We start from the raw sequence: 24,530 nt of genomic DNA on the forward strand, positions 1-24,530 counted from the left end.
AGGACATCACACAGTATAGTCCAGGAGAAAACCCGACTACCTCAAATGTCCATCCGGCACCACACAGTGTAGATGGACCATCGTATTCCTCTTATCCTGAGGAACCTCAGACTGTGAGGAACGGTGCCGTCCTTCCAACAGATAAGAGGTTTTCCTGTACTGAGTGTGGGAAGTGTTTCCATTTTAAATCCCAACTTAATGTGCATAAAAATTCTCACACGGGGGAGAAGCCATATTCCTGTCCTGAATGTGGGAACTGTTTTATACGAAAATCAGACCTTGTCACACATCAGCGATCTCACACTGGGGAAAAGCCGTATTCCTGTCCTGAGTGCGGGAGGTGTTTCCAATATAAATCCCATCTTAGTTATCATAAAAGATCTCACACAGGGGAGAAGCAGTATTCCTGTCCTGAATGTGGGAAATGTTTTATACGAAAATCAGACCTTGTCACACATCAGCGATCTCACACTGGGGAAAAGCCGTATTCCTGTCCTGAGTGTGGGAAATGTTTTTCAGTGAAGTCCAATCTTTACCAACATCAGAGATCTCACACGGGGGAGAAGCCATATTCCTGTCCTGAGTGTGGAAAATGTTTTTTAGTGAAGTCCAGTCTTTTCATACATCAGAGATCTCACACGGGGGAGAAGCCATATTCCTGTCCTGAGTGCGGGAAATGTTTTTCAGTAAAGTCCAGTCTTTACACACATCAGAGATTTCACACGGGAGAGAAGCTGTATTCCTGTTCTGAGTGTCGGAAATGTTTTTCACAGAAGTCCAATCTTTACACACATCAAAGATCTCACACGGGGGAGAAGCCGCATTCCTGTCCTGAGTGCGGGAAATGTTTTGCAGATAAGTTCAATCTTTCCAGACATCAGAGATCTCACAGGGGGGAGAAGCCACTTTCCTGTCCTGAGTGAGGGAATTGTTCCTCACTGAAGTCCTGTCTTCCTGTACATCAGGAATCCCACACAACCCTTGAGGTGTATTAGTGCCTTGAGTGCGGGAAATGTCTTCTATATGAATGTTGCTGGACATCACAGCTCTCATGTGGGGAAGAAGCACACCCTGATATACACCTCAGATATACTCCATGGCTGATCTTCATCATGTAAGAAACAGTTCATAAGGAGATCAGAGATCACCAAAGACATGGATGAAGTGTTGTACCGTGTTGGCCATTGATAGCAGTAGAAAAATAAAAATGGAGTCATTACCTTTCATTGGCTGAGTACATTTTGTGGTGTAAAATTTCACAAACACTTAGAGGTCTATTTAAAAAAAAAAAATAGTTGAATGAATGTGACCAGCATTCTCCCAGCTGTGATGAGTTTTAGCCATATTTTTTTCCTATGATGATTGGCTTCATTGGCTTCATACATATGGAGCTATTTCAGGAAAAATAGCACATTTTTGGCCACTAGATGGAGCTGATAATTGTAGGAAATCACTTTGTTAATTTTCCATTTCAGCTCCGAAAGGTTTTACCCCCTTCATGACCAGGGCATTTATTGCTATTCAGCACGGTACTACTTTTAACTGACGAGGCATAGTTGTTGGACAGATCTTTTTAATCAATCTCTTCTAACAGGAGAAGTTCCCCATGACAGCTGATATTGTACTGATCTACAAGAATGGCAGCAAGGTAGAAGCTAGCAATTACAGGCCAGTGAGTTTAACTGGCCTGAACAAGGGGTGGGCAGGAGGGGCGACTACCCTGGGCACATTTTTATGCTGCAGGGATGAGAGTGGCGCAATTCTGACTATGTGGCTGACAGGAATAGTGACAGCAGCATCAACACTCCTGTCAGCCAAGCCAGGGAATAGCAGGGAGAGCAGTAGGGATCCAGGAGGCTGTGCTCTCTCTCTCTCTCTTCCCCTCCTGTATTCAGAAGCCAGCAGCGGTAATCACCTGAATACAGGAGCTGCACTGAAAGAAGGGAGGAGGGGTGAGCAGAGCTGCCACGGTCCAGTGCTGAAGTATGAATGAGAGAAAAGAGAGCCAAGAGGAAGTGGAGGGTGGGGTGGAGTTCTCTCTCACTCCAGCTCCTCCCTCCTGTCAGTGTCTGAACACACAGCTGCCAGTTTCTATTTACATGATAGATTGGGACTGTGTGATTGTTCGCTTACTTCCTCCACCTGCATTCTTCTGTTGTTTACCCCCTGCCTCGTCCACCAACTCCCACCGGCAGCAGAAATTGCAGCAAAGTACCAATCTATTATTATTATTATTATAAAGGATTTATATAGCACCAACAGTTTGCGCAGCACATTACAATATAAAGGGAGACAATACAGCAACAATACAATTCAATACAAAAGGGTTAGGCCCTGCTTCTGGGAGCTTACAATCTAATAGGGAGAGGCTCGTGAAACAAAAGGTAGTAACTGTGAGGAATGAACTGATGAGGGAAGTAGAAGATTTGGTTGTTAGTTGAAGGCAGGATAGGCCTCCCTGAAGATATAGGTTTTCAGGGTTTGTCTAAAAGTGGACAGAGTAGGCGATAGCCCGTCAGATTGGGGTAGTGAGTTCCAGCTAATGGGAGAGGCTCTGGAGAAGTCCTGGAAACGAGCATGGGAGGAGGAGACAAAGGAGCTAGAGAGCAGAAGGTCTTGGCAGGAGAGGAAGGTTTGGGTGATATTTGGAGATAAAATTGGTGATGTAGCTCGGGGCAGAATTGTGAATGGCTTTGTATGTTATTGTTAGTGTTTTGAATTTAATTTGTTGAGCAATGGGAAGCCAATGTAGGGATTGGCAGAGAGCGGTGGTGGACACTGAATGGTTGGTAAGGTGGATGAGTCTGGCAGAGGTATTCATGACAGACTGAAGAGGGTATGGCTTGCAGAGAGGTGGGCCAATGAGGAGGGAGTTACAATGGTCAAGGTGAGCGATAACAAGGGAGTGAATAAGTTGCTTAGTGGTGTCAATGGTTAGAAAGGGGCATACTTTGGAGATGTTTTGAAGGTGAAGTCTGGACGATTTGGACAGTGATTGGATTTGGGGCTTAAAGGACAGGTCAGAGTCTAGGATTACGCCTAGTACCTTGGCAAGAGGGGAGGGACTGATGGTTGTATTATTGATCTTGATGTCAGTTGAGGGGCATGGGCCAGAGGAAAGATTATGAGTTTTAAAAAGATTGAGTTTGAGGAAGTGGTGTGACATCCTTGCCGATATGTCAGTTAGTAAGTTAATAATGCAAGAGGAGACTGAAGGAGTGAGGGCTTTTTAAGTACAGCGGTGATCGGGGCATGTTTTAGAGGGGAGGGAAAGGTGCAAGTAGAGAGGGAGAGATTGAAGATGTGAGTGAGGGAGCATAAGATAGAAGAAGAGTGTGACCGTAGTAGATGTGAGGGAACAGGATCCAGGGGAAAGGTGGTAAGGCAGGCTTCTGAGAAAACTTTAGGGACCTCTTTGGTAGTGGCAAGGTCAAAAGAGGAAAGTGTTGAGAGCGGATTTGTACAGGGTATGTTAAGTGAGTTAGATGTCTGTGTAATGGAGATGTCCCCATGAATTGCATCAATCTTGTTTTTGAAGTGATTGGCAATCTCGTGAGCAGTGGGCGAGTTACTGGGTGGAGATAGTGGTGGAGAAAGTAGAGAGTTAAAAGTAGAGAAGAGACGAAGAGGACTGGAGGAAAGAGCATGAATGAGGGTGACAAAATAGGTTTGTTTGGCAGCATGGAGGGAGGAATTGTATTTTAAAAAGGCAGATTTATATTGGGTGAATGCATGCTGGGATTTGGTTGTGCACCACACTCGCTCCAGTGCTCGACTATGTCACTTAAGGTTTCTGGTGTTGTTGATCTGCCAAGGTTGTAATGGTCGGGGCCTGGAATTTTGTGTAGTGAGAGGAGCAAGAGGGGCCAGTGAGGAGGAAAGTGAACTGTTGTAGACAGAAGTGGCCAGATTAGGACAGGGGTGAGATTTTGTCATGGAGGAGGTTGCAGAATAGTAAAGAGAAGGATTCAAGTGGTGAAGGTTTCTGCGGGTAATTGTTTTCTGCTTGGTGGGACAGGTGGTTGGAGACAAGCACATTGTAAAAGTGATGAGGTTGTGATCAGAGAGAGGAAAGTGGGTGTTGGTGAGGTTGTAGAGGGTGCAAAGATGGGAGAAAACAAGGTCAAGGGTATTACCATCAGAGTGAGTAGGGGACTGTATCCATTGTATTAGGTCAAAGGGTGAGGTTGAAAAGTTGGCATGCAGCTGGGCTGTTAACATTAGCGGGGATGTTAAAATTAACAAGGAATAACCAAGGATAATAGTGGATATTGCAGAGGAAAGAAAGTAGGGTAGCCAGGCAGAGAAGTCATCAAGGAAGCGTGACACTGGTCCAGGAGGCCAATAGATCACTGCAATCCTTAGAGAAATGGGAGAAAACATACAAATACAGTGTGTCTCAAAAGAGGAGAAGGATATAGAGGGAGGGGGTAGACAGGACTTGTAAGGTTCTCAGTGGGGATAGAAGCAAACCATCTCCACCTCCTTTCCATCCACTGGGTCTGGGTTAGTGAGCCCAGTGGAAGTCTCCATGGGAGAGGGCTGAGTGTGAGGCAGAATCTGACTCTTGAAGCCAGGTTTCTGTGATTACAAAAAGGTTAAGGGAGTGCACAATGAATGGCTATGAACGAAAGCCATTCATTGTGTACAACTGTCATGTGATTGTTGTGATTGGTCACAACGATCACAAGGTACTGGGGCCAGCCCGGTCCAATAATCTGTCATTCAGTGGAGCTGCAGCATGGCCACTTGACTTGGAGGACTTCATATGATGTCCACTGAGGATGGGAGAACTCCCACTCGGCCATCATTCTGCTATAGGCCTGACAGGAAGCAGTTAATCCCAATCTAAATACCCCTGGAGGCCTGGGAACACTGTACAAGTTTTATATATAAGGTGTGGATATTTCTACCCATGATAAATGACAGGCTAAATCCACATGGAGTGTGCTGAGTTCTTGGATAACATCTACACAGAGTTTACAGAGTGGCTTTATCACCCCAAGGAGCTCCAGTTCATGGATGTAATCATTATGTTTGGATGATCTCACCAGTCAGGAGCCTTTCCTGTCATCCTACATGATCCCTTCTGAGGATTCTTCTATCCTTCCAAACAAATGTATGAAATCATTGATGAGTCCTCCTATGTGATCTAGAAGATCTTGAATCACAATGTCTTTATGGATTCAGTGGATGACCCAGTTTATATATTATTTATTGTTTTACAGCTTTTTCACTCCAGGGTTAATTATTTTATTTATATAGACATTAAAGGAATTGCTATTACTTTGAGAGAGCTCCACAACCATTGATATGTGAACATGACATCCTTGAAATTTATGTTTAACATCTGCATTGTGAGTGTATATTTATATGCCTGTGGATGTATTTATGCATTTTTTTCACCAAAAGGATTTGTTTTGGGGGGTATCTGTTTTATTAGCTATACATTTGTTGTTACCTTGTGTTCTGTGTCTTTTAAGACTTTTCTATATGTAATAAAAATATCTTTGTTAAACAATTGGTTGCATAAGAACTCTATCTATTTTTTTCTTACTTTTTTGTGTTATATTTGAACTTCTGTGGTAGCCCTGTAAGATATTTTAAAGAAGTGGTTACTATGAGACATTTCTTGGGGCTGCAGTTCCTCTGAACTCCACAAGGTGGTGATCTCACTCATATCCAAACAGGAAGTTTCTATGAAATACAGACAGGAAGTGATGTCAGTTACAGAAAGGAAGTGATGTAGAACAAAGACAAGAAGTTCCATGTGGCAGGAAATAGAAGACATTACTGGATGAAGCAGTAGAGGAGGTAATAAGATCTTATTTTCTATTTACACCCAGTAACCCCCGTCATGTCCGTCCTCTTCCTCCATAGTCACTGTGATGTCTTTTATCTCCAGCAGATGATGATACACACATATATAGTGTGGAAATGTAGAATAACCCCGTATATTACAATGAGGGAATTTCTGGTCTGTACCACGAGGGGAGTTATTGATGTCAGTAAATGTCGGTTCCAGACATTGTATGTGGGGGGAATGAAATGATAATTAAAGGTTGGGATTAGGGAAGATTTCTGTAAGATTTTACACAGGAATGATCAGCGCCCCTCCAGAGACACTATGATGAGTCTCACAATAGGAGTCTGAAAGGGACTGGATATTGGGGGGATGAGATGGTGAACCCGGAGTGGGGGAGGGGCAATTTTATCAAAAAGACATGCAAATGGAAATGGATTTTTCAGTTCAGTGCAAGCACTCCGGCTGGACTGAATATTGATATTAAGCCGTTTGCTTTTGATTCATCTGTTTTATACATTTGTATTGTATTTTATATTGTTTTAACAGTTATTGATTATCATAATTGAAGTTTTGTATGAATTTAGTGATATATGATGATATATGAAATATATTATTCTGGGCTATAACTGGTTAAGGAATCTGGGTGGGGTAGGAGAGCTTTTTAGGACAGCGTTACTAACCAATAACCTTCCTGGACAAAGATGGTGTTTTCCAATCGGAACACGTCAGACGTCACCAGGTTAGGAGAGGCGCCCTCATCCCACCCTTTGTCATCACTTGGGAACTTCAATAGCTGCATTGTGCCATGTTTGGGGTCATAGAGAATTAAGCACCTCGCTGGGCGCTGCATAAAGGAGGTGAGCCCTGTGCGTGCATTCGACTGAGGTGAACCCTGTGCGTGCAATCGGCGGGGTTGAGCCCTGTGCGTGCAATTGACTGAGGTGAGCCCTGTGCATGTAATCAACTAAGGTGAGCCCTGTGCGTGCAGTCAGTGGGGGTGAGCCCTGTGCGTGCAATCGGCGGGGGTGAGCCCTGTGCGTGCAATCGACTGAGGTGAGCCCTGTGCGTGCAATCGGTGGGGATGAGCCCTGTACGTGCAATCGGCAGGGGGTGAGCCCTGTGTGTGCAATCGGTGGGGGTGAGCAAGGCTGGTGCAAAGATTTTTGACACGCTAGGCAAAAACCTAATTTTGCCACCCCCCTCCCCATTGGCTCCGCCCCTCACTGAGATTTTTGCGGCACCTCTCCACCTTTTTCTTTAGCCGTGGTCCACATGATCTCACCTGCGCCTCTGGTCTAGGGATCAACCAATATTGTTTTTTCGGTGCTGATACGATACTGATATTTCGGCCACCTTTTTTGCCGATTTGTACAATTAAAAAAAAATTATATACAAGGGATTCACCTTGGGACTTTGAGTGAGGGGAATATGGTTAGTCAAGAAACATGTCATGGAAATAAAATAATGTAGATTTATTACAATTGTTGAACATCTGAAGCACAGCAGCAATAACTTCAGGCCGATAAAATATGCATATAATGTGAACATGAGACAATCCACATACATGGTAAAACAATATATACCAATATACAAACATCAGAGTAATTTGCAAGCATGAGTACTACCTGATGACATTTCGCGAGACCGCGCTTGCTCTTCAGGGGTAAACGCTTTGCTAAATCTGTAATACAAGTAGTAAATCAAATGAATGAGTGTATGTTGCATCAAATAGGCAGGAAGGTGAGTAATCATCGGGGTCAGGCTAGGGAACGCCATACTCACGAATGGGCTGGACCAGGCCATCAGTCACTTATTCCACCGGCGGCGACAGCAACAAACATCCAGCACTGGAGCTGAGGGAGCGCAGCAAAAGGTAACCCCAACGGGGGAACAACCGGAGCACCGACATGGCCTTGGTAGATACAAATATAAGTGTGCCTAAAAGTCTCCCCTTGTCCATGATCATGAACTGTAAAGATGGTAAAAAAGTATATGTATATATCAGGAAGACCCTGCAAATAAGGTAAACTTCCTGCTGTGTTGGGTATGCATATTGCAAAAATAATAAGAGAGTATGTAGATACAGGTGATTTTCCTGCGTTGTTTCATATACATATAAATGTATAGGGACCAGCATAAAGTAAATGCTGGTATATGTTTTGAGACTAAAAGGGCATAAATAAAGGACATTACAGAGTAAGAAAATGTATGCCAGTATGTGTGCAAGTGCACATTGAGTGGAATAGAGTGGGGGTTGGAGGAATAGGCAAACAAATGTGCTAAAATGTCAACTAAGCTAAACAGCAAAACAATTTACCTGGGTGTGATGTGAGACCATCCCATCGTGGAAGTGCAGCTTGCACTGTTTACATACTGTTCCATCTTATCCACCCTAATTGCACCCTTACATTTCTTGTTGCATTCTTTATAAAGTCTGAATGCTGATGATGATCCCTCAACCTTGTATTTTTTGAAGGCCTTTTACTTTGCTTTTATATGCATTTTTACATTGGAGTTAAAGCGGAGTTCCACCCAAAAGTGCAACTTCCGCTCATCTGATTCCTCCCCCCCTCCAGTGCCACAATTGGCACCTTTTAGGGGGAGGGAGGACAGGATACCTGTCTTTTACAGGTATCCTTTCCCACTTTTGGGAGCCTCAGCCGCGACTATTGACATCACAGCTGGGGCTCCCTCCTCCTCCCCCCATCTCCTTCCCCTGTCGCCAGGTCAGTAGGAGAGAGGAACGGGCCTCATGCATGCACAGTAGGGTTCCCAGCATGAAGCGAAAAAAGGCTACACTGCCGGGTACCCTTACCCGCAATGGTGGCGGCAGCACCCGGCAGCTGATGGAAACATCAGCTGCGGTGCTGACATCACTGGACTCCAGGACAGGTAAGTGTCCTATTATTAAAAGCCAGCAGCTGCAGTATGTGTAGCTGCTGGTTTTTAATTTTTTTTTTTTTTTTTTGGGCGGACCTCTGCTTTAAGCCATCCAGGACTTTTGTTCGCGCTTTTAAATTTATTACCCAATGGGATGCATTGGCTAATGCCCTTAATATGCTCTTAAAGCAAACCCATCTCTCCTCCGTGTTCTTTGTTCCTAAGATTTTATCCCAATTTATATCTTCTAGCAAGGTTCGTAATTTAGGGAAGTTGGCTCTTTTGAAATTCAGTGTCTTTATATTCCCCTTATGTTTCCTATTTGTGTGATTTATACTGAAGCCGACCTGTGATCGCTGTTACCTAAATTGCCCCGTATTTCCACATCTGTGATCAGGTCTGTATTGTTGGTAATCAGTAGATCCAGTAATGCTTTATTTCTAGCTGGTGCGTCTACCATCTGAACCATGAAATTGTCATGCAAGACATTTAGGAACTTAGACAAATGCGTGGTTCCCTCCACCCAGTCTATGTCTGGATAATTAAAATCCCCCATTATGATAACACTTCCCATCCTTGCTGCTAATCCAACTTGTGATAAGAGATCCGTCTTCCCCTCCTCCCTCAGGTTAGGGGGCCTATAGCATACTCCCAGTATTATTTCCCCCTTAGCTTCATCCCTTTGGAGCTCTACGCATAAGGATTCCACCTCCTCCCTAGCTCCCTTAGTGATGTCATCTCTCATATTCACTTGTACATTTTTCTTTATATATAGGCATACCCCTCCCCCTTTTTTACCCTCTCTATCCCTGCGATAAAGGGTATACCCTTGAATGTTTGCCAGCCAATCACGAGAGCTGTTGAACCAGGTCTCTGAAATTCCCACAAAATCCAAATCCGCCTCGTACAACAGTATCTCTAGTTCACCCATCTTGTCCGCCATGCTCCTGGCATTGGTGAACATGCCACGTAGTTTAGACCGGTCGCATACTATCCTCTTATTGGGTGTTCCGAGATTGCAACTAGGATCTGTTACTATACTTACCTTTGGTTTATGTGCTTTGGTCAACCTACCACTAATGCCCCCAATACTACCCTCTGGAATATGTTCCATGTTGACGAGCTCTACCTCTGAGCCCTCCCCCCGTTGCCTAGTTTAAAAACCCCTCTAACTTTTTGGCCATCTTTACTCCCAGTTGATCTGCACCCCCCTCATTTAGGTGCAGTCTGTCTCTTCTAAAGTATAGTACTGGTGATGGACTGAGAAGTCGGCCCAGTCCTCCAGGACCCAAACCCCTCCTTACTACACCAGCTCCTCAGCCACTTGTTTATTTCCCTAATCTCCCTCTGCCTTTCTGGTGTGACTCAATGTACCGGTAGTATTCCTGAGAATACTACCTTGGAGGTCTTTTTCCTCAATTTAGCTCCCAAGTCCCTAAAATCTTTCTTTAGGACACTCCATCTGCCTCTGACTTTATCATTGGTGCCAACCTGTGCCATGACAGCTGGGTTTTTCCCAGCCCCTCCCAGCAATCTGTCCACCAGATCAGTGATGTGCCGAACCTGAGCGCCTGGTAGACAACATACAGTTAGGCGCTTCAGGTCTTTGTTACAGATTGCCCTCTCTGTCCTTCTAAGAATTGAGTCCCCTACCACCAGAATCTGTCTTTCCTTTCCCTTCGCTTCCCCCCCCCACTCTCACTGGAGGAGTTATTCCCCCGGCAGCTAGGAGAGTCCCTCAGCTCCAGCAGTGCTGGTCCCTGACTGGTTTCACCAATGTCACTCAATGGAGCTTACTTATTGGGATGCTCCAGCCCTGGATCGGCCTCCCTAGCACTTCCCCCTCTACCCTTTCTGACTGTCACCGATCTACTCTTTCTTAGTGCCTGCACCTCTTTGTCTCCAACCGCCTCTGTGCTGGCACCTGCCTGGTACGTTCCTGGCTCTCCTTTAGTATGGAGGGACTTCTCAGTGCTGACAGTTGCTTCCCCAGAACCAGAACCTGGGCTTCCAGGGAAACAATGTGCTTACATTTTGCACAGCAGTATTCGCCCTTCATCGGATGGTCAAGGAATGCATACATGCCGCAAGATGTACACGAGTCGCATCTCCACACCCACCGGGCATCGTACCTACTAATTCAATGGGGATTATACCCTGTCCAAATTACCTAACAACTAGCTTCCTGACACTAATACTCAACAAGACAATACACAGGCACTCAACAAGACAATACAAAGGTCCTCGCAGACCAACATGCACTTGCAGACCCGCATGCACACACACACAATACACAAGTACTAACGATCCACACACACTACTCAGACAACACTCGGGTACTCACAATACACAGGTACTACCTGACACTAATACTCAATACAGCTCACGTGCACTCGCAGCACTCATGTACTTACAATAGACAGGTACACACTCACCCTACACAGGAACTTGACCCCTGTTATAACCTCCTGTTTTAAACTCTGGTTTTTAACTCACCACTTAGTCCAGTTCCACTTGATCTAAGTTCCAGCAAGCTCAAAGATGTGCAGGCTCACAATGAGTTCTACAAAAGGTTATATAGGCCTCAAGCACCTGTGACCAATTAACCACTCCCCTTAATTAGTAGGCTGAAGGAAGCAAGGAAAAAAAAAGCTGTTTAAAAAGTGACAGAAAAAGGTGTTAAAAATCTATAGGGAAAAGCCCCAAAAAGAACCTAAAAATGCAACCCAGCAATCACCAGCAGTCAAAAGAAAAACTTGTTCACACTCTCCACTCAAGGTCCACAAGCTTCCAGGCAGCAGTCTGGCCTGATTATCCGGCAACTTCGGCCAAAGGTCAGCAAGTTCCCCTTCCTGGACATCATGCTGCCCCTACATTGTCCTCACAGCACTGCCTCAGAGCAAACAAGTCAAAGGAAGAATCACATTTATCATTCCTTGTCTGCAGATCTAATACAAATCAAAACCAGTTCAGAAACCAAACAAACCCAACAGAGAAAAGGGAATTTCTGATCTGGCAGGCCAAAGAGGGTCCCAGGAGCTAAAAAATAAATCAGACACTAAACAGTCCAGGCTAAATGTGTTCCCATGGGGCAGTAGTTTTTATATGTCCAGCAACCCTCCTATTACCCCCTCACATCAACATCCTATTATTGTGTGACCAATACCATCCAAATAATTCTTACTTTCATTCCCCAAAGTTATCCATCTACAAGGAGACCTGTATAGATCAAATTATGGCACCAATGAGGATGGAGGAGGACCGGAGTCACATGACTGAGAAGATACTAAACCTCACCCTGGAAATCATCTATCTGCTAACCGGAGAGGTGAGGAGGATTCTGGGAGGTCACATGACATCACTCTTATCTCTATTAATAAGACACAGACCTGACCGGAGAGGTGAGGAGGATTCTGGGAGGTCACATGACATCACTCTTATCTCTATTAATAAGACACAGACCTGACCGGAGAGGTGAGGAGGATTCTAGGAGGTCACATGACATCACTCTTATCTCTATCAACAAAACACAGACCTGACCAGAGAGGTGAGGAGGATTCTGGGATTCTAACATGATATTCCTATTGGTTCCCCAATACAGAGATTTCCTCTTGTGAAGTCAGGTGATCAGATGACCATCACAGTGCTTCCATGTGACTCCCTAAAACATGAGAGACACAACATGCAGAAGATTCTAGAAGTCACCAAGAAGATGATGGATCTGGTGACAGGAGAGGTGAGCGGTGCTGGGAATTCTGGGACATTATCCAGTAACAGACAAGGGATGTGTCTGGATGGTGACTGTATCATTGTGTGTGTCAGGTTCCTATAAGGTGTCAGGATGTCACTGTCTATTTCTCCATGGAGGAGTGGGAGTATTTAGAAGGACACAAGGATCTCTACAAGGACGTTATGATGGACAATCAGCAGAATTTGAGTTTTGTGAAGAATGTAAGTAAGGAATTTCCCCAGAATGAGACGATATTGAACCTCACCCTGGAGATCCTCAGCCTGCTGACTGGAGAGGTGAGATTAATGAAGGGGTTAAATCTGACTCCACTGTACACTGGGATGTATTCAGAGTTTCAATTAATTCTTCTGATGTTCTTCTAATCCAGTATTTCTCAACTTTGTTGTCTTTGAGGAACCTTTGGCAAAAAAATGTAAGATCTTGGAAAACCCCGAAAATTATTTTCAGATTAACAGCTCATGGGACATCAGTGTGATCAGCAAGCTGTTGGTATAACAATAATTCTTTTTAGAAACATCATTAAATAATAGAATAAATATTAACACTTACTTCCTTAATGGGAAACTTAGGCTGGCTTTTTTCTGCATAGAAGCTAAATTCCGGGTCGAACTTCAACTGGAATTAAACAGGGTTTCACTAGGGCAGAGCACAGGAAAGTCACCAGGTCAAGTCACAGGGAAGTCATGTCACCTGGGCCGGGCACAGTGGTCTCACCAGTTTAGGGCACAGTGGTCTCACCAAGTCAGGGCACAGGGGAGCAACCAGGTTAGGGCACAGTGGAGTCACCAGGTCAGGGCAAATGGGAGCCACCAGGGCATATCACAGGGAAATCGCCAGGGCAGAGCACAAGGAAGTCACCAGGGCATAGTGCAGGGGTGTCGCCAGGGTAGAGTTCAGGGGTATCGCCAGGGCAGGGCACATTGGTGTCACCAGGGCAGGGCACATGGGCATTACTAGATCAGGGCACAGGGGAGTCACCAGGGCAGGGCACAGGGGAGCCACCAGGTCAGGGCACAGGGGAGCCACCAGGTCAGGGCACAGGGGAGCCACCAGGGCAAGACACAGGGGAGTCACCAGGGCAAGACACAGGGGAGTCACCAGGGCTGGACACAGGGGAGTCACCAGGGCTGGACACAGGGGAGCCATCAGGGCAGGGCACAGGGGAGCCACCAGGGCAGGGGAGTCACCAGGTGAGGGCACAGGGGAGTCACCAGGTCAGGGCACAGGGGAGTCACCAGATCAGGGCACAGGGGGTCTGTAGTATGGTTTATTATCCTTCACATGCAGAGCTGCACAGGGAAGCTGCTATCACATGTTTGTCATGGTGTGCTGATCCCAGCCAACTCTCCTCTCTCATCCATCCCAGGTGATGTCACACACAAGTTCCTGGGATGGACAGAAGCGAGGGGGTGGTGGGGATCAGTGGTGTACAGTTAGGATTAGTGGGGAGTACAGGTATGCTGTACACATGTCACCTATTGTGCTCATCTCACTACAGCATTCCACACCTGCTGGAATCAATAGCCACTGAGGAGAGAGGGAGACAACATGATTCTCACACACTGCATGTCCTCCTTTAGTCCCGCTCTGCCCTCTGCAATGATGTCATAGTAGCCGGAACTACAGGGGAGGCATTGGGTATCCATGTGCCTTGTCAGTACTCACTGTCAGTGTGCATTAGACAGATATACATCCTCCACATCGGTGAATTGCAGCAGAACTCCTGGATGAGAAACAATATTCTAATCAATAACAACATCCACACAAGTACTATGAATACATGAAGTGTACGTACTCTGAAGATTGGTTATAGCACAAGATGGCGGGATTGGTTATAGAAGAGAACAATGTCAGCTGTTAGTCCAATCAGTGAGACCCATTATTACCAGCATGCCACGCCCACTGACAACTAATTCCATGGGTAACATTTCCTGGTGGGTCAGTGAGTCTTACTAGTAAAACATTAGTGACTCTATTATATGACTTCTAGAAGGATCTATAAATCTGACCACATTGTAATCATATCATTGGATGGAGATGTCTGTCCTTTGCTGAACATTGTGGCCAATCCCTGGAGAATAAATATAGAGCTGACCATAGAGGTGAGGGATTATGGGAGAGTGATATTTATCTTTGTATAACACAGAACTGTACAGTAATAAAGAGGAAATCCACTGAAAATGAGACAAGAAGGAGATCTCATAATATCGCCATCCCTCAACCCCCATCCCTGATCCCTACAAGACACAACACACAGAAGATTCTAGAAGTCACCAAGAAGATGATGGAGCTGCTGACGGGAGAGGTGAGTGGTGCTGGGAATTCTGGGACATTATCCAGTAACAGACAAGGGATGTGTCTGGATGGTGACTGTATCATTGTGTGTGTCAGGTTCATATAAGGTGTCAGGAGGTCACTGTCTATTTCTCCATGGAGGAGTGGGAGTATTTAGAAGGACACAAGGATCACTACAAGGACATCATGATGGACAATCAGCCGCCCCTCACATCACCGGGTAAGAGGAGACTTTATTGTAAAGAAGAGAGCAGTACGGAGGGTCCACCTAGATCCCCCATCATCTGATAAACACATAGAAACAATGTATTTAGTCTCAGAAGATGAGAGGCAGCGGTGTGGGACCTCTGAAACTTGTCTCATGTGGACATTTAAGCTTCCACTGATTACTGAATACCAAGCACTATATACTCTATGTTGTACATTACATACTCCTGACCCCTGCACTATATACTATATGTTATACATTACATACATCTGACCCCTGCACTATATACTCTATGTTGTACATTACATACTCCTGACCCCTGCACTATATACTCTGTTGTACATTACATACTCCTGACCCCTGCACTATATACTCTGTTGTACATTACATACTCCTGACCCCTGCACTATATACTCTGTTGTACATTACATACTTCTGACCTCTGCACTATATACTCTATGTTATACATTACATACTCCTGACCCCTGCACTATATATTCTATGTTGTACATTACATCATTCTGATACTATACAGTTTATCTGCTTACACAATATATTGTACATTACATAGTCTTGACCAGTGGTGGCCAATCCATAAGGCGCACAGCAGTGATGCTCCCAGCCATGCGTCTGGCCCCCTAATCTACATGCAGGGCGCCGGATGCATGGATTCCAATGTTTTTTTTTTTGAAGCACGCGATTTGAGCCAGAGGCTCTAATATGCTTCATAAAAGGGTGGACTCAGGGCGCATAGTACTGTGCCCTGCATACACCCACTTGTGTGACAATAGCGAATGAATATTCACTATTGTCACACTGTTCCTCCTCTCGGCCAATCAGGAAGCCCCTATTGGGCAGGGAGTCTTAGGACTCCCTGGACAATCGTATCTTGGGACACACTTCCTGTTCCTGTGCAGCCGGAATGAGAACTTTCCACTGTGCTCGCCGGAGCGGCCCCGGCTCTTCCTTCCCCCTACTCCTTAAGGTAAGGCAGCATTCACAGTGTCCACCCCCCCCCGACTGATTGCCACATTTTATCTCCTGCGGTGGTGAATGGCGGGATGATGGTAGTTTTTGCTGCTGGTTCCCATGGTGGGGGCATTGCCGCTTTATCGCCACCATTTGTTTCCAGTGGGGGGAGGGTGGCAGGGCCGATGTTTGTCTCTCCCGGGGGAGTGAGGTAATGTTAGTTAGACCAGCCGCCACTGGTCCTGACTGCTGCTCTCTCCCCTCTACCCACTGCTATATATACACATAATATGTATTCTCTTTTGTTACACCCATTTTCTACCAGCTGGACATTTTATATCTGATGATTTGATTGGAGCACAGACTTTTTTACATGTTGATCACATCCTCAAACTTTGAAACCTTAAACAGAAAGTGATAATGAGAGAGGAGTCAATAACCCAATGATGGTGGTCTTCAGGATCAGTCCAGTCTTCATCTTGGTTGTTCTCCCCCCATCCTCACTCTCTGACCTCTGGTGGGGCTCAGCCCCGCTGTTATTCATGACTAAATCATGGACTAAATAAGGAAATGCAGGACTTCTTGTGTTGAGAAGATGGCAATGAGTGATAGAGGGGGTGGGGACACTCATCCTATAATCTCCTCATCACTGTCACTCCTATAAAAGACAGTTCTCATTGTTTCCTCACTCTCTGACTAAGCTCCATGAATAAAGAAATGAACTGGTAGGAGATCAGAGGACCCATTTACTAGTTACCTTGAGGGGGGAATTGGAAGATCCTCAGAGACAAAGCTGCCTGATGTGGGCGGAGTCCTGGTTTAGGGGAACCAATCTGCTCATGTCTAGTAATAATCTTTTTATTTCTATTTTAGTAGATGGACGGGAGATGAGGAAAACCTCAGAGGATTGTCTCACTTTGTCTCCAGACTGTAAAGTAGAAGATGAGGACATCACACAGTATAGTCCAGGAGAAAACCCGACTACCTCAAATGTCCATCCGGCACCACACAGTGTATATGCACCATCGTATTCCTCTTATCCTGAGGAACCTCAGACTGTGAGGGACAGTGCCGTCCTTCCAACAGATAAGAGCTTTTCCTGTACTGAGTGTGGGAAATGTTTCCTTTCTAAATTCAAGCTTAATGTGCATAAAAGATCTCACACAGGAGAGAAGCCGTTTTCCTGTCCTGAGTGCGGGAAATGTTTTTCACAGAAGTACAGTCTTTACACACATCAGAAATCTCACGCAGGGGAGAAGCCGTATTCCTGTCCTGAGTGTAGGAAATGTTTTTTAGTAAAGTTTAGTCTTTACACACATCAGAGATCTCACACGGGGGAGAAGCCATATGCCTGTCCTGAGTGCGGGAAATGTTTTTCAGTGAAGTCTTATCTTTACATACATCAGAGATCTCACACAGGGGAGAAGCCGTATTCCTGTCCTGAGTGCGGGAAATGTTTTTCAGTGAAGTCTCATCTTAACAGACATCAGAGATCTCACACACTAGAGAAGCCTTATTCCTGTCCTGAGTGTGGGAAATGTTTTTCAAGGAAGTCTCATCTTTACACACATCAGAGATCTCACACAGGGGAGAAGCCGTATTCCTGTCCTGAGTGCGGGAAATGTTTTTCAGTGAAGTATCATCTTAACAGACATCAGAGATCTCACACACTAGAGAAGTCTTATTCCTGTCCTGAGTGTGGGAAATGTTTTTCAGTGAAGTCCAGTCTTTCCACACATCAGAGATCTCACACAGGGGAAAAGCCGTATTCCTGTTCTGAGTGCGGGAAATGTTTTTCACAGAAGATCCATCTTTCCAGACATCAGAGATCTTCACACGGGGGAGAAGCCGTATTCCTGTCCTGAGTGAGGAAATTGTTCCTCACTGAAGTCCTGTCTTCTGTACATCAGAGATTCCACACAATCCTCGTAGTTCCTTGAGTTTGGGAAATGTCTTCTATATGAATGTTGTTGGACATCACAGCTCTCATGTGGGGAAGAAGCACACCCTCAGATATACTCCATGGCTGATCTTCATCATGTAAGAAACAGCTCATAAGGAGATCAGAGATCACCAAAGACATGGATGAAGTGTTGTACCATGTTAGCCATTGATAGCAGTAGAAAAATAAAAATGGAGTTATTACCTCTCATTGGCTGAGTACATTTTGTGGTGCAAGATTTCACAAACACTTAGAGATCTATTTTTTTCTTTTTAAAATATTTGAACACATATGACAAGTATTTTCCAATCTGTGATGAATGTTGGTCGTATTTATTTAATATTGTTATCTTCCATGATTATCAGCTCCATCCAATGTCCATAATGTGCGATTCACCATTTTTTTACTAATGGAGATATTTCATGAAAAATACCTCATTATGGCCACTAGATGGAGCTGACGATCATAGGAAATTCCTGTGTTAATCTGCTGTCAGATTTTGTAATGTCTGAAGAAATGCTTGTGATAATAATGTGAACTGAGCACCCCAAAAACTTTGTGAGAAGAACCAGGGCAGCCATTTTGTTCAGAATTTAGAGGTGATGTTTATATCCTTTCCATGTGCACCTTACTGCAAAGGCTGGTTATAGATTGGGGTGGTTGTCACCTATTTGCACAGCTTGTCGGCAGTATTTGGCGGGGAGGCGGACACACTGGATGCCTTCAGCTGTCATTGTACTCTTGCTGGGCGTCCATTGTGTCCTTGCGCCCTAAGGAGGAGTGGGCTTCCTCCAGGCAAACCTTCCCTTAATCTATCCACTGCTATATGTGCTCCAACCTGGAGACTCTGAAGACTATATAGTTAGGAGCACAGTATACAGAGGAGGCTTGGTGTGGGCACTGCGGCTTACACATATACTGTATTTTTAAAATGTGTGCAGCTAGAACCTCTGTATTTAGTTTGAATTGTTAGACAATTTGTTTTGTGTTTTTGCAGGCTGGCTGGTAAGTGTGCTAGGAAATATTTATGTTGTGTGTGATGTAGACTAGGAGACACCTAACAGCAGTGATCTTCTTTCCATAAGCCCGGGAGGACATCTTCTGTAATTCACAAACTTTTAGCTGCATTCCAAAACATCCTTATCAGTCCATTGATAGGACACAGCAGAACCTCTTACCCAAATCAATCAACAGCACAACAAAGCATGGCAGACAGGCAACCCTTTGATTTCGTCCCCTTAAAGCTCATTACCAGAACCTAACACAATACACATCCCAGTCTGACTCTAATGCCCCTTACACACGGTCGGATTTTCCGATGGAAAATGTCCGATCGGAGCGTGTTGTCGGAAATTCCGACCGTGTGTGGGCTCCATCGGACATTTTCCATCTGATTTTCCGACACACAAAGTTGGAGAGCAGGAGATAAAATTTTCCGACAACAAAATCCGATCGCGTCAATTCCGACCGTGTGTGGCCTGTTCCGACGCACAAAGTGCCACGCATGCTCAGAAGAAATTCCAAGGCGGAACAGCTCGTTCTGGTAAACTTAGCGTTCGCAATGGATACAGCACTTTCGTCACGCTGCAATGTTAAAAGTTTTGCTGCTCATATTCACACACACTTCTCACAAACTTATTTCGCTACTATTTATCGGGATTCCCTCAATATATTTTGATTTCTCACATCTGACAACATATTTTTGTATATTTTTTATATAGTTTTTGCCTTTAATGTAGATTTTTTTTTGTGTTTGTATTTTATTTTTATTTTTTTTGCGATTTTGATTTGTACTCCCGAAAATGTTTGTGTGTGTTTTTTGTGTCAAGTTCCCACAACACCATTGATATGTTGTTCTATTTAATCTGTAGGAGATTGTTTGGTGTTGTTGTCTCTTGTTAATTTCACATTTTATGTTAGAAATGTACCTGAATCCTCACCAACAAACTGTCCTTTTTGGATGAAAACACACACAGGAGAGTATAATTTCCCAAAAATTTTTTATTAAGGGCTCACAACTAAACAAAGACGGAGGCAACGCTGGAGAAACTGCAGAAGTGGGCGAAGCCTTGGACCCCCAGGGCAGACATCAACTTTTTTTAAGCAAAATTGGTGGCCTGAGGAGTCCTTATATAAGGGAGGGCAGTCTGGTCCAGAAGTCCCAGAGATCCGGAAAGCAGCAGATGACATCTGTGTCCCCAGGCTGTGGTCATACAAGAGACTGCATCTTCTGTCAGACCAGACTGAACCCAGGGCCATCACTCTTTGGTCTTCTTTCCACGCTTCCTTCCACGCTTCCTTCCACGCTGTGGCTGTGGTGGTGGAGTTGTGGCAGCAGGAGGAGGAGGAGGAGGGGCCAACTCAACCACGTCGGTCTTTGGTGTTAGTTCCCCACTCACCCCCTTACGTAGGACTTTGTACATCAGGTCCTCACAGAGCCTGTGTTGACCCTCCTGCATGCCCTGCAATTTGGTGGCAGCCATGCAGGCAAAGGCCTCTTCAGGAGTTGGTAAGGCTCTGAGGGACGCAGAAGCCTCCTGGATGAGCCTGAATGCTGAATCCTGCACGGGACTCGGAGTGGCCTTCCTGGCTCGTTTATATGGCAGGCGGAGGGGAGGGACCTGAGACTCAGTCAGGCTGTGACTGGCCCCAGACTTCTCCTGGCTGACACTTAGCCCCGCCTCCTCCTGGCTGCCACTAATCCCCGCCTCCTACTGACTGCCACATTCCACAGCCTCCTCCTGGCTGAGGTCTTCCTGTGTATGAAAAAGGGACATAGTTTTAGTTTTTTATTTATCAATCACACACAATTTTCACCTCCTGACTGCTGCAAATTGAATGTTAACAAATATAACAGACTATCCTTCTGAGGCCAGTAGTTTTCATTCTTGTCCCAAATTTGGGTGCCCACTACTGTCTATTGATATGTAAAACACTTTCAAGCAGCAATTAGTGATCAATAATAACATCTAGTAAACATCATTTATTTATTGACCAGAAATGAGTAGAAGAATGCTATACCTGACTCCAGCTGGGCTCCTCCACTTCTTCCTGGCTGGAAGGCCCAGGTTGTACATCGGAAGCCTCAGCTGGTATGGAAGGAAGCGTGGAAGGAAGAGTAGAGAGGGATTCCCTGACTTCAGTGTGGTCTGACAGAAATCGCAGTCTCTCGTAGTACCACAGCCTGGGGACATAAACGTCATCTGCTGCAGCTCCGGACCTCTGGGAATCTGTGACCTTCTTGCGCTCCCTAAGATAATTGCTCCTCAGGCCACCAATTTTAGCTTTTAAATAAGGGATGGTTGATGTGGGGACCACCGGCTTCACCAACTCCAGCAGTTTCTCCAGCGCTGCCTGCCTCTTTTGTTTATTGTTGTAATGCGAGTGTCTCATTTGCCACAGACAGGGCAGCTCCCTGTACTTGTCTATGAACAGGGGCAGGAAATTATGGTCGTTGAACCCATCCATTTTCTCTGCAAGACACAACACAAGACAAACCCTAATGTAAGGCCAAACTCCCCTAATCTTGTTGCAATATAGGCTTCCATTTCAAAGCAGTATAGGCGCAAGTTTAGATCTTACCTTCGTTATCACGATCGGCGTCTCCGATGCTCCTTCCTCCGCTCACAGATCGTACGTAATACGCACGTGTGTTACGCTTTATACACACTGCGCATGCGTATAACTCCGCCCGCCCCTGACGTTCTTTCTAGTCTATTCCCCGCCCCTTTTCGTTCGGCGCAGTGGGGGAAGAGCACATGGCGGATAGACAGCAGGTGTGTGCTAATTGTAGCAATGAGGAGGAGGAGGTAAGGCCGGAGCCTGAAACGTCCCGATCCAGAAGGAGATTTAAGGACCCAAATATGTCCTTTGGAGAGATGTTGGAAATGGTGGACATCCTGAAGAAGTCCAACTATGATGGAAAGTATGGACCTTACCCCAACTCCAATGCCAGAAAGGCCAAGATCATGGCGAAAGTGGTCAGGAGTCTGCACCGGAATTTCGGGGTACGACGATCGAAAGATCAGCTCAGGAAGCAGTGGTCGGACCTGAAATTAAGAGAACATGAGCAGTACATAAAGATCCAGAGAGTGCTGCAAAAAAGTAAGTAGTTGTGCTGTGTTCCTATTCTTTTTGTGTTTATTAAGTTCGTGCTGCTCCATGTGCTTTTAGGAACTGTTGTACAGTTTAAAATGGCAACTTTCATGTTCATGGGCACATTATTCGTTCGGATCAAACATTTTTCGTTCCAGCTATAAAATACCATTGTTCAGCCCATATGCATTTGGCCACCATTTGGACGCCCTATACTTGTCTTCAAAGAATTGGGTTGTGTAGATGGCTTTGTTACTAGAATGAAATGCAAACTAGATTGTGTGTAAGGAGAGGACACTGAGCAGCTGTTTTCACATCTGGACACTGGAGCACTAGTGTGGGACAAAAGAACACCATTTTTATTAGGGGACCCACACAGGTGCTCCAGTGTATACTATAGGGGGGTCTCCATCTGTGAAGCTTGTACTAAACAGGTAAAGTATTGCAGGTTGACAAAGGACACTAAAAAAGCGACATCTTGGAACTCTGCTAAAATTGACAATTGTACCCCACTTCCAAGCAATGTTTCCTATTTATAGTTCTGACATTAAATATCTGTGTGCTAAGTATACCATTTTTGTTTTACATAGGGCAGAAAAGACTCGGAGGACACCCCTCATCTGAGGAGACCAGAGCCCCCCCTCTGGAAGAAGGAGGAAGACGTGGTGGAACTAGTCACCACAACAGGTGAGTGTCTGCAACCACAGGCTCAGATAAGAGATGGATGGGGGCATTTTTTTTAAACCAAATTTATTTTGGGGTTCCTCTCTTTTTAGGTGATCGTGAGGTTGTGGATCCAGATCCTTTCACATCCGAAAGTGCCCAGATCCTGATCGGGGAGATCATGGGGTGTAATTTACAATTGGAAATCATCAAGCAAAACATCAATGATGTTATTCCAAAATATAAAAACATCATTGATGTTTTGGGGCAAGTTTAAAACCCCTCCAAATCACTTTCTTCTTTTGTGTGCTACAATGTGCTAAATGTTTTTGTGATTTTTCCCAAAGCCAAATTTGGAGGATGCACACAGTGTGTCAACATGTGCTATCTGCCATCATCTATCTGCCAGATCAATGGACGCATTTTGGGGGTGCAACCCCTTCCTCAATAATAAAGTAGCGGTGATGAAGGGGTTTCTCCCCCAAAACACATCCCTTGATCTCCCGTGATGGCAGCTAGCACATGTTGACATTGGGAAATTTGTGTGCATCTTCCAAATTTGGCTTTTCCAGGGGTGATTTCCCCCCATCTGAACGCAATTTCAAACACAGTTCCTAAATACTCATGTCTGATATTGCCTTCAAATTCGACCAAATGTGACGTTTGTAAGTTCAAGATTTGTGTCTTTTCTTGTTGGTTTTACACAGGCCTGTTTTCTATAAAATGGACATTTTGATTTTGGATAATGCCACCACAAAAATTGTTATACAACAAACAGGTTGGTTTGTTTGAAAAACCTTTGGTAAATGCACATGTGATTGTGCAGGTATTAAAAAGATTGTTAATCAAGAATGTGTGGATTATTGTCTCAACGCTACAACACTTTTGGGGTGATGTAATTGTTGTTTTATGAGAAAATGGGGGTTATTTTCTAAGGGCAAATCCACTTTGCACTACAAGTGCAGTTTCAGTGCAGTTGCAAGTGCACTTGTAGTGAAATGTGTTTTTGCATTTAGTAAATAACAGCCAACAGTGCTTTGTATAATAAGGTTACACAATCACGCCATTTTCTGCACTCAAAACATTTCTGTCAGGGTCAGCTAAAACAAACACAAGCAGTAAATGTCCACAAAGAATTTTTTTGTTTTTTTTTATTATAAAAAGGCTTCACAGATTGTCTGGCATATTGATAGCCCCCCTACCCGCAAAGAACTCCAGGTAGCGTAACCGGACATCACGGGCACTCAGGGAGGGCAAGCCAGGACGGCCACTTTCAAGCGCCGTCAGTGTGGTTTGATGTATGATTCCGGCCTCAGGCCCAACTGAGCCAGCATAGTTGGCCGAATTCAAAAATAAAGATAATGCGCCAACCAGAGAGCACAGCGGCCAACACCACAATCAGACAAATTGTAAGGAAGATATAAAATTAGAATATGTGTGGCGCTAAAAAATGTCCTTTATTGGGCAAAGCCAAACAGAATGGTGTCTGGAGGGCAATATGCACAACAAAGAATTTTAATGGAAATGAGTCCTATAAGGACTGTTGGTTGACACCAATAAAACAGATAAATAATCCGAACCGCAAGGTAAACGGGTAGGATATATGGGTGAATCATATAAAAAGTATGGTGACACCTGAAGTGAACCAGTGGACAAACTAATACATGTGCATATAATCAAAAAAGAAAACAATGTAGGAAGAACCACAAATAGGGAGGAGTAGTTCTATACATAAGAACTAAAAAATGTGAGGGTTGTGCACGTCACATAAGTGTAATGCACACACAATAAAATTAATTGTGTAAAGAGAAGCAATAACTAAAGATACTAAAAATACTAGGCTGCTGATACAACAAAAAGTCCATCCGGAACTCATATATAAATAAAATTGGTGACTCAAAGTCCAAATAATACAATAGAA

The 24,530-nt window shown here is 44.7% G+C and overlaps 2 protein-coding genes and 1 pseudogene across 2 annotated transcripts in view; all 3 read left to right on the forward strand.

Annotated features, from left to right (window-relative positions):
- The window catches only part of LOC141121831 (uncharacterized), a 163,941-nt gene extending 158,519 nt beyond the window's left edge, over positions 1–5,422 (forward strand). The window contains exon 19 of the mRNA XM_073611547.1: positions 149–5,422. Coding sequence (XP_073467648.1) covers positions 149–923 — 775 coding nt within the window. The 3' untranslated portion in view covers positions 924–5,422. The remainder of the gene's footprint in view (positions 1–148) is intronic.
- Positions 5,423–5,726: 304 nt separating this feature from the next.
- Positions 5,727–24,530, forward strand: part of LOC141121832 (uncharacterized) — a 207,896-nt gene continuing 189,092 nt past the window's right edge. Inside the window, 5 exon segments of the mRNA XM_073611548.1 lie at positions 5,727–5,814; positions 11,886–12,014; positions 12,288–12,422; positions 12,509–12,712; positions 14,584–14,742. Of these exon segments, the coding sequence (XP_073467649.1) occupies positions 11,922–12,014; positions 12,288–12,422; positions 12,509–12,712; positions 14,584–14,742 (591 nt within the window). The 5' untranslated portion in view covers positions 5,727–5,814; positions 11,886–11,921.
- On the forward strand, positions 16,718–18,073 carry LOC141121884 (uncharacterized; annotated as a pseudogene).

This window comes from Aquarana catesbeiana, unplaced genomic scaffold (assembly GCF_042186555.1).
Source record: "Aquarana catesbeiana isolate 2022-GZ unplaced genomic scaffold, ASM4218655v1 unanchor233, whole genome shotgun sequence".
NCBI lineage: Eukaryota > Metazoa > Chordata > Amphibia > Anura > Ranidae > Aquarana > Aquarana catesbeiana.